Source organism: Alligator mississippiensis, chromosome 7 (assembly GCF_030867095.1).
Source record: "Alligator mississippiensis isolate rAllMis1 chromosome 7, rAllMis1, whole genome shotgun sequence".
NCBI lineage: Eukaryota > Metazoa > Chordata > Crocodylia > Alligatoridae > Alligator > Alligator mississippiensis.
In genome coordinates, this window is record NC_081830.1 from 7,288,903 (window position 1) to 7,299,703 (window position 10,801).

General features: G+C 55.0%; 1 protein-coding gene across 1 annotated transcript; it reads left to right on the forward strand.

Moving 5' to 3' along the window:
• The first annotated feature begins 574 nt into the window (after positions 1 to 574).
• LRP10 (LDL receptor related protein 10) lies at positions 575 to 7,297 on the forward strand. The gene is made up of 5 exons (XM_019494480.2): positions 575 to 876; positions 1,555 to 1,739; positions 2,645 to 3,434; positions 3,871 to 4,000; positions 4,099 to 7,297. The coding sequence occupies exons 1-5, from the start codon at positions 656 to 658 to the stop codon at positions 4,606 to 4,608; spliced, it is 1,836 nt and encodes a 611-aa protein (XP_019350025.1). The 5' UTR covers positions 575 to 655; the 3' UTR covers positions 4,609 to 7,297.
• The last annotated feature ends 3,504 nt before the right edge of the window (positions 7,298 to 10,801 follow it).

Sequence of the window (10,801 nt, forward strand, 5' to 3'; positions counted from 1 at the left end):
CTCACCCATTGACTCCTCAATCTACATCTTCACTGCCCACCTGTCTTGTGTGCACACCAGCCCGGCCGCTGGCTTCTTTACTTGTCACTCCATGCAGGAAGAGCACACACCGACTGCTGACACTGCCTCAGCCTGACAAAGGGTTTTTGAACCCAAAAGCTTACCTAATTACTATTTTCCAGCTATTTAAGTTGGTCTAATAAAAGATACCAGGTTCACCCAAGGAACCTTGTCTGCCTGTGTCCTTAGACCAACAGCGCTACAACCTACACACCCCCCAACACACATACTTTTAAAGGAGCAGCGCCTCATTTCTGAACCACGCCTGCCCGCCCCGCCCGCCCCGACTCTCTTAAAAGGGCAGCGACACCCGGTTGGGGGCACCGCCTCCCCCAGGCTCTAGAAGAGATGATGGCATAATGCCGGGAATCCCCACCCCCACCCCCACCGGGGTGTTCTTAACACGCGGGCGGAGGGACACACGCACACCCCGGAAGCCTCTTAAAAGGGGCCGCACTCCCTTCCCCGGGCTGTGACGTCACCACGATGGGCGTGGCGCTGGGCGGGGTTAGCAGGGGCGGGGCCACCTGACGGCCCAGAGCCGGAAGTGGAGCCGGGGCTGGCATCGGGACCCGCGGCGGGGTCGAGGTCCGCGATGGCGGCGCTGGGGCTGCTCTTGCTCTTGCTGCTGCCGGGGCCGGGGCCGGGGCCGGGGCCGGCCGGGGCGGAGGAGGCGGGGGGCGAGGCGTGCCGGGACAGCCCGGAGGTGCTGGTGGCGCCGCAGGGCCGGATCCGCAGCCCGCCCCACGGGCGCCCCCCGCCCGCTGTCTGCGCCTGGCACATCCCGGCCGCGCCCGGCGACGTCGTCACGCTCCGGTGAGACCCCCGGAAATGGGGGTGTGGGCCCTTTAAGGGCTTCCAGGGGGAGGACAAAGCCCCAATCTGGGACACTGGCCCTTTAAGAGTCCTGAGCGACAGACAGGGAGGGTCCCGGAATGGTGGTGCGGGCCCTTTAAGAGCTGGCAGGGTGAGGTTGGGGCAGGAAAGGCCCCAAATAGGGGCATTGGCCTCCTGAGAGTCCTGAGGTGCTGGGTACCAGAATGAGTGTGGGACCTTTAGCAGCTCACTGGGGGGGCGCTTAGGAAGTGTTGTGGGAGACCCCCAGTTTGCGGTACTGGCCCTTTAAGAGTCTTGAAAGACAGGGTGTCCCAGATTGAAAATGTAGCCCCTTTAAGAACTCGTGGGGAGGGGGGCTTAGGCCCCAAATTGGGGTACTGGCCCTTAAAGTGTCCCTGGGAACAGGAGGGATCCCAGGATAGTGGTGCTTCCCCTATAAGGGCTCATGGGGTGGAGTGTATTGGCAGGGGATTAAGGCTCCAAATTGGGGTACTGGCCCTTTAAGAGCCATAAGGGACAGGAAGGGGACCAGAAACACCCCGCCCCTGCATGGGAGTGAAATGTGTCACCCTTATTAGCCCCGCGGGGATCAGGGCTGGGATCCAGGCCAGGGTTGGGTCACTGGACTGGGCGAGGATACATCTGCGCCCTCCGCAGGTTCAAGCGCCTGGTGGTGCCATGTGGGGCAGAGCTGTTGACCGTGCGGGCGCGAGGACAGCTCCCCCGGCCGCTGTGTGGAACCCACCCGCCACCCCCCCTGCACTACCGGGGCACCAACATCACCCTGACCTACCTCCACCCCTACCATCCGAGCACCGGCTTCCAGCTCACCTACGACCGAGGTAGGGGACACGTGTCAGTCTTTCCGCCACCTCCCCGGCCCTCTGTCTGGCCATCCCCCACGCCTCCCTCTGTCTGTCCCTGTGTCCATTCAGCCCCCCAGCATGGCCCGCCATCTCTTTGTCCGTCTGTCCATCCCTTCCCTGCCGCACACGCACACTGCCCCTTGTGTCCATCTTGCCCCCCACCCCCCCCATTCATGCCAGCGTTTGTTCATCCATCTATCTCTCCCCCATCATCAACCACTGTCCATCCAGCCGTCCCCCTCTGCCAGGCCCTTTGCTCTGCCATGTCTGTCCATCCCGGTCACTCAGCCTGATCACACCAGCCTGATCACACACTCTGTCTGCCCTCACCAGGCCCATTCACGCTTCCCTTTGTCCATCTGTGCAACCATTCTCGGCCCCATTCATGCTGCCTTCCAGGCAGACGTCTGCCCAGAGCTCCCCCACCCCATTCATGCATCTGTCCGGTCAACCCTCCTCTAACCTGTTCCCACCTCTCTCTGTCCGTCTATCTGTCCAACTGTCCCCTGCCCCATTTGCACTGCCCTCTGTCTGTCTGTCTGTGCAGCCTTCCTCCCCCCAGTCACACCTCCTGTCTGTTTGTCTGTCCAACCCTCACCCTTCCCTCCATCCGTCTATCCAACCCTCCCACTCCCCATCCACACTGCCTTGTCCGTCCATCTGTTTGACCCTTGCCCACTCCATTCATGCCACCCTTTGTCCATTCATCCAGTTCTCCCACTCCCCATACCCATCTGTCTGTCCAACCCTCCCCTGCCTGCTTCTCACCTCCTTCCATCAGTCCAGCTCCCTCCCATTCCCTTCATACCTTCCTTCAGCTCCTCCTCCCCCCATATCCGTCTGTCTGTCCATCCCTCTCATTCCTGCTACCCGCCCCCCAGGTCGCCAGCCCCCCCCGGCCTGCAATGTCACCCTGGATGACTTCTATGGCGTCTTTGGGCCACCGCCCACCCCTGCCCGCTGCCGCTGGGCCCTGGACCCCCACGCCAGCCGCCCACTCACCGTGGCCTTCACCTGGCTGGACCTGGCACCGGGCGATGCCCTGACAGTCTATGAGGGGCACCCAGGGGTGCCAGCTCAGCCCCTGCGACACCTGGACTCCACCTCCAACGGGCGCCGGGTGACAGTGGAGGCATCTTCCAGCCGGGCCTGGGTGTCCTGGGCTGGACTGGGTTCCTTCAATGCAACCTACCACGTGCGTGGCTTCTGTGTGCCCTGGACGCGGCCCTGCGGTGATGGCGGCGGCTGCTACAGCGACACTCAGCGCTGTGATGGCACCTGGGACTGTGCCGACGGTGCTGACGAGGCGGGCTGTCCTGGGTGCCCGCCTGGGCATTACCCCTGCAGCGGAACTGGTGGCGAGCCCTGCTACAGCCCCAGCGACCGCTGCAACTACCAGACGCTGTGCCCAGGCGGGGCGGATGAGCGGGGCTGCTGGCGCTGCCAGCCAGGGCACTTCCGCTGTGGCGATGGGCGCTGCGTGTACGAGGCCTGGCGCTGCGACGGGCAGCCCGACTGTGCGGATGCCTCTGATGAGGCCGCCTGCCCTGCCACCCCACCCCGCAAGGTGGTGGCTGCTGCTGCCATCGGCAGCCTGGTCTGCGGCCTCCTGCTGGTTGTGGCACTTGGCTGCACCTGCCGCCTCTACGCTGTCCGCGCCCGAGAATACAGGTGCGAGGGGGCGAGGCCTGGGGAGGGAATTATGGGCGGGGCTTGCGGATGGGGGGCAGGAGCTGCTCCACTGTCTCCATGCTCTCTGGGACAAGGGGTAGAGGCTAGGGCAGGGCATATTATACAGCCTACATGCTCACTCCCCCTGACTTGTATGCCTGGGGATGAGGTGGGGCCAATGGTTTGTGGGTGGGGCCCAGGAGCACAGGTGAGAGCAGGGTTGGAGGATAAGGTGCAGAGCCCATGGGACTGGGGCGGGGCAAAGGGGTTTGAGAGGCAGGGCCTCTCTGTTGCCCTGGGCAGCCCCTGTTGCCCCTGTGCATCCAGGGGTGGGGCTACCGGGAAGTGAGGTTTGTTGCGGAGGGGCTAGGGTATGCGGGTGAGGCTAAGCGCTGAAGGTAGGCCTCTAACACCTGCTGCCATCCCTCCCTGGCAGCCTGTTTGCACCCCTGTCGCGGGGCGATGCACGGCTGGTGCGGCAGGAGGCGCCTCCATCCTACGGGCAGCTTATCGCACAAGGCGCCATCCCGCCCCTTGACGACTTCCCCACTGAAAGCCCTGGGCAGGTGAGACCTCCCCGCACCCACCACAGAAACCCTCCCCCCCTCCTTTTTCGGACCCCCTCAGCCCTCCAACCTGCCTTTTCTCCTTCCTCTCCCCACAGACGTCGCTGCTGGCCAACCTGCGCTCGGTGCTGCACGTGCTGCGCCAGGATGCCGCGGGCACTGGGGGCCGCCGTGCCCGCCGCCCGCCCCGTCCACTGCGCCGCCTCCTGCGCCGCCTTCGCCGCTGGGGGCTTCTGCCCCGTCCCAGTCCTGCACCTCGGGCTCCTGCTGCTGCCCCCTCACCTCCAGAAGGGGGTGCGGCTACCGCAGATGCTGACACCACCACCGCCAGCCAAGCTGAGGAGCAGGCCCCGCCCCTGCCACAGAAAGCACCGCCCCCTGGGGCCGAATCAACAGCAGCTCCACCCCAGGCTCTGCCCCCAGCCCCACAGCCTTCTGGGGGGGTGCTGCGGGCTCTGCGGGGCCGGCTCTTCCCTGTCGGAGATGCCCCAGGCCCATCACCCTCAGTGGAGGAGGAGGACGACGTGCTGCTGCTGCCCCTGGCTGAGCCCCGGCCTTGCCTCTCCCTCCCCACCTCAGATGCTGATGATGAACCCCTACTCACCTGACCAAATCTGCCACAGGAATTTTTATATCGGCCCTGCTTCATTGCCTTTAAGAGCCCATCAGGAGCAGCAAAGGAATGTTTATGTGGCAGTCAAAAACAAAAGAAAAGCCCAGACATCTCTTAAAGGGATTGGTATGGCATAGCTTTCTCTTTAAAGTCCTAGTGCTGGCAGAAAGGGAGGTGTATATAGCTGGCAATCTTAAAAGGATGGCACTGTCACACATTTCCTTTAAGGATCTGCCTCTAGTAGAGGGGGAATATTGGTGTGGCTGTTAACAGTGGTTCTTAAAGGGGTGTGTATATGTTTTTCAAAACCTAGCAGCTAATGGGCGAGCAGGATTGAGCCCACTGTGACACCACATTCCTCCAGGCGTTACCAGAGATGACCTTTGGCTTGGCATGAAAGAGATCTTTTGTATGGAAGTTGACAAAAGAGTCTTGATGCATTAGTTGGCCATACCTTTATAGCGGTTTAAAGGTACCGGCTCAAGATCACAGCAGAAAATAAATAATTGCATGGCAGTCAAAAAGGCTCTTAAAGGCAAACGCCAGAGTTGTTCCTCAGTTAAAGAAACCTTAAGGGCAGTGGCCCAATTGAAATTGTTTCTAGGGGCATTAAAATGATTCTTTAGGGCAGTGGCTTTGTTAGAGATAGGAGGTGCAAAGAGGCCTCTTAAAGGCAATGGCTTGGTTGACAATATTTTTTTCTATTTTGGCTGATTTTTTTGATTTTTTTTTTGTAAATAATGTATTTTTCCAATGGCAAGTAAGGGAAGCATTCAAAGCCCTTTGCATTTCTTGCAGCGCCTGATGCAGACAAGCCTCTGCAGCCATTTTGTGCATGGAGGATTTTTATATGGTGGTTTCTTAAAGGTGAGGCAAATAAAATTAAAAAAAAAAAATTAGTTGCCCGTTGGCCATGCTTAGGGCTCATTCGAATAAATAACACATGCAAAATCTCCATGCCTGGACAAGATTCTCTGTGCCAAATATTGGCATGGCTGGGTCAGAAACCCAAGACAACTTTCTTAAAGCAATACCTGCCTTATTTCCTCCTTGAGACTGTTGCAAAGGATTCTCATGCTTAAGGGCAAATTAGCAGGGGTGATTTAATATGTGTGTTTGTACTTGCTTGGCAAGTTTTATTCTTGATAACAAAGCCTATGTATGTTAGTTAAATAGAGAGAGATGTATATTCTTATAGGCAGTGGCCAAATCTAAAAGACTTAGCTATTTTTGGAGAAACCTTTAATATATATGTATGTGTGTGCGTGCACACGTGTGTACCTTTTGTTAAAAAAGTGAGAGATTGATGTATGACTCACTGTATATAGGGAATTAAGTGGGAATTGGCCTCAAACATTTGTGTTTTATGGTGTTTTAAAGGTACCCTGGAAATAAAACCTGAAGTACTAAAGTAACAAAAGTACTTATCCAGCTCTAAATAGAGGGGAGGTTATAATTATAGAGGGAAGGTGGAGGGTATAATTTTCTGGGTTTTATTTAAATATATAGGCACCATAAAATTGTACAAGTCAGGTGGAACAGTAGGTCATAAACTTAACCTAGAATATTTGCGTGGCTGGCTTCCCCTGCCCCTTTCGGAAACCTCTTAAAGGAGAAGGTGAGACCAAGAAAACATTCCCCAGCTTTTTCCTTCACCGTCATTGGTAGTGTTATCTGGTGTGGGGCAGGGGGAGAAAACTCCATTTGGAAAGCTGTCTCCCTCCACAAAAAAAAAAAAATAGTGGGGGTGTGCAGCCTTGAATATTTATCTGACAAAAAATAATAAAAGGCTTTTCAAATCAAGGACCAAATGCTAAAATTCCTGTTCACGCCACCAATCCCCACTTTACAGAAATCTTTCCTTATTATTTTTTTTTTTAATGATATTGGTGATTCTTGATGGAAAAGAAGTGTTTGTATGGCAGTTAAAAATGTTCTTCAATGCAATGGCAATTTTGAAACATAATTGATAGTTATCGGTCAGGGAGTCATTTTTAATTCCTTTAAGGTCCAAAGTAAGAAGATGATATGATTTATCTGTCTACAAAACCAAGCCACCATAAAACAACCCCAAAATAATTGTGGCAGTCAAAAAATAAATAAAAGCTTCTTAAAGGCAGCTTTTTTATTGGAAAAATGTAACCCAATTAAGGGAGGTGTGGGGGGTGTTGGATATTCTGGGTTTTGTTTTGCTTTGAAAATGCTGAAAGGCAAGGTAGAAGAAGCAGGGGCAGCTACTTTAGACAAGGCTCAGAATATTTATGTGACTGTCAAAAATGTGGGTTCTTTAAAGGAAATGGCCAAGTGGAAAAATGAAACCAATGTTGGTTTTGGAAGTTGTTGGGGAGAGGGTTGATCTTTTAGTTTGTGTGGCCGGCTCTTGAAGGCCATTGACAAGACCCTTGAGCAGTAACTTAAAGGAGCAAAATATATTAGCCTGGCTGTCAAAAAAGCCTGAAAGGTTCTTAAAGGCAATGGCCAGGTGGAAGATTTTAGCTGCCTTTTACTGGCAAGTGGCATGTTTCACTGGGTGGTTTCTAGGCTATGACATGGTGGAGGGGGAGCGTTTTGGGGTTGCATTGGCTCTTGGGTTCTCTGCTCTGTGACCTATTTCCTGTTGAACTCTTCGTTGCCTCTTTCTCAAATTGACGTGGGAAATTAAAGCAATTTTTAAGGGACAAAAAGGCAGAAAATGGTTGGTTTTTTCCTCCCCCCTCCACTTCTCCCCACCCTGACCCAAACTCTGGGGCCCTGGGTGGAGGGGGAAAGGTAGCTCCGATGAGCCTTTGCAGCTCTGGTCCTGGTGGGTTGGCCTTCCTTGGCTCTGCCCATTCCCCCCCCCCCCCCCGAGACAGGTGAATTCACATTCTCCTGCTTCCCCATCACCAACAGCCCCTGACCAGAGCGGGGGTCTACTGTTGCTGCTGGCAGGAGGGAGCCTCCCCCTGGAGGTGGCTGGGCCCCTGGGCAGTGCAGGGCAAGTGTGGGTTCAAGTCCTGTTCCTGGCAGGGGCCGAGGGTGGGGGGCAGGAGCAGCTCCCTGGGCCTTAGCATCTTCCCTTCCCCCTCCCTCTTCACCGCAGCAGGCGGTAATTACAGCCTGGAGCTGTGACTAATGGGATAATGGGCCCCTTGGCAGCGCCAGGCGGGTGACTTATTAGCAGAGATGAGGGGGAAAACCGCCCCATCCAACCCCCATCCCCACAGCCCCCCATGCATTAATGCCCCAGCTGGGCTGGCTGGTCCCGTGGCCCTTTCATCCACCCATCAATCTGTCCTTCCCCAGACAGTCCGTCTCTCTCCTTTTATCCTTCATCCATCCCCACCCCCTCTATTCATGTATACCCTCCTACTCTCTGCTTTCTGTCTGCACATCTCCCCTATCCATCCCTCCCTGCATCCCACCCCCCAGCTCTCTACCTTCTGCCAACCTATTGCTTGCACTCTCCTTTCCTTCACCCACCATCCATCCATCCATCCATCCACCCATCCATCCAGCTGTCTGCATATTCTGTCTCTATCTATCTATCTATCTATCTATCTATCTATCTATCTATCTATCTATCTATCCTCATACACTTCCTCTCTCTATCCATTCTCAGATCAGCCCATTTCTCGCTCTCATTTCTTTCATCCATCCTCCACCCCCATACACCATCTATTGGTCCCGCTGTCTATCCACACATTCCTCCTCTGTCCATCCCACACCCCTTGAGTTCCCCATCCGCAGATAAACCATCTTGCTGTCTTCTTTCTTTCTTCATCCATCTGTCTGTCCATCCATCCATCCACACCATCTTGTCTAGCTCTGTCTGCACATGCCCACCACTGGATGCCATGATGTCCAACCACAGATCCCAACTGTCCAGCCATCTCCACACCCTCTATCTACCCAGCCATCCATCCTTCCCTTCCTATCCTAGGACTCCTCCATGAATGGATTGATCTCCGCCTCCCATTTTCAGATAGAAAACATGAGGAAGAGAAATGGGCTTTCTTCCCTCCTTCCATCCCTGTCTCCCCATCCACCCCCTGTATCCATCCATCCGGCTCTGGGGTGCATGCGCTGTCACTGCACACACCATCCCTCTATCTGCATATTCTTCCTCCATTCATCTTGTACCTCCTCTCCCCCAGCTCTCTATCTATGCCCAGAGCCCATCACTTTCTCATTTCTTTCTTTCTCCACCCGTCCGTCCAGCTGCTGGAAACTCCCACCATCTCTCTATTGCAGTCTCTAGCCACAGTCCCCATCCATCCGGCCATCCTCACACTATCTATGCAGCTATCTATCCCCATATCCCTCCATCCATTCCCTCTTGCACAAGAAGGGTCCAAGAGAGGAGTTGAAGAATTGGAGGCCCATTACCCTCCTGAATTTTTACTATAAATTGCTGGCCAAAGTCTTGGCCAAGTGATTTAAATCTGTCCTAGGTGCCATCATCAATGAGGACCAGTTGTGTGTAGAACCAGCATGACAGATCCACAGGGCCCTGCTACAACTGAGAGATGTGTTCCAGCTGGAACAAGACAGCGGACAGAAGATGGGGGTGTTGAGCCTGGACCTGGAAAAAGCCTACGACAGACTGTCACACCGGTTTCTCTTCGAGACCCTGCAGCGGATGGGTGTCCCTCTGACTTTCACCAGACAGATAAGGACGCTGTACATGGACATAAGCAGCGAGGTGCTGGTAAACGATTTCTTGAGTGAGCAGCTCATGATAGAGTCGGGGGTCCGCCAGGGCTGCCCACTTTCCCCAGTCTTCTTCATCTGCACCATCAAACCCCTGGCTCAGCACATCAGGCAGGACCCCGGGATGCACAGAGTCCAGATCCCTGGAGGAAGTAAGGAACAAGCCAAGCCTGTATGAACAGCTTGAACATCTTGTATAGGAATAAGTGTGCAGTAGAAAGAGTCCTGTGGCACAAACACATTTATGAAGTGGCAGCAGGGCAAAGCTCAATGTGAGCAAAAGCACCTGCCTGACCCTGGGCGAGCTCAGGGACCTGGAGTCTCTGGGGGGGTCTCAGTTCCCCGCAAAGGGGTCAAGATCCTTGGGGTAGAGTTTACCCAGAGCTGAGTGGAAGGAGGGTCTGGGAGAAGGAGGCCAAGGTGAAGCAAAGGTTGAGTATGTGGCACAGGCATCACTTCTCCATGGGTGGGTGCATGGCAGTCATAAAGGCAGCATTGCTTCTATACACTGTACTGGTCTCCCCCCAGTGTATCATCCACAGAAGCCAGAGAGCTGTTGAGCATCATCTTCTGGGGATCCTGAATGGAGAAGGTGGCAAGGAAGACCCTGTACAAAAAGAAACAGGATGGGGGCAGGGGGAAGCCAGACATCCACCTTTGCCTGTGGGCATAGTACATGAGTCAGATTTGCAAGCTGGTGACCAGGGCAGAGGCCAAAACAGCCTGTCTAGTAAAGTTTTTTTTGCAGGTCACCTCCTCAGATAGTGCAGGCTGTACACACCAACCAATGGGAGACCGCGGACCATGGAGCAGCCCTGGCTCTACAGGGTCCTGATTGAGTTCCAGAGCAAGTATGGGCTACAGAAGGAAAGCCCAGTGACTATGTCCGACCACAAAAAGATACAGAAGGCAGTCAGGGACAGAGATAGACTATCAACCATGGAGACGCTCCCCAATGAGGACTGCCAAGCCATCTGGAACCGGATTTTCCACAAGGACCTCCACAAGGACCACGGAGACCTGAGTTGGTTGCTAGTGCACTGAGTACTCCCAGTGAGGGTGTGGAAGTACAGGGAGGGATGAGGGAGTCAACCCAATTGCCTCAGGGAAACCTGCCAAGAAGGAACAGAGACCGTTGACTACCTCCTATGGCACTGCCCATATGTCGAGGGCGTGTGGAGAAAGGTAAGCCGGCTCCTTGAAGGAGTGACAGGAGTCGGGTTGATGACAAGGAAGGCAGTGCTGTACAGACACCTGGCTGAGCAGAAGGGGTCTCAGACAACGCGCTTCAACCAGCTTGTGTCCTGTGTCAGAAGTGCCCCGTGGCAATGCAGGAACCTCCTGTTGTACCGGCACGCCACGCTCGAGGAGCCAGACAGTGTTGGACTGTGTCTGAGTGATCTCTAGTCCTACCGCCGGAAGTCGGCGAGTGAGGACGGAGAAGACGCAGCCAACTCTACCTGGAAAAGCAACGCCTGGCACAGGTTGTTCAAAAC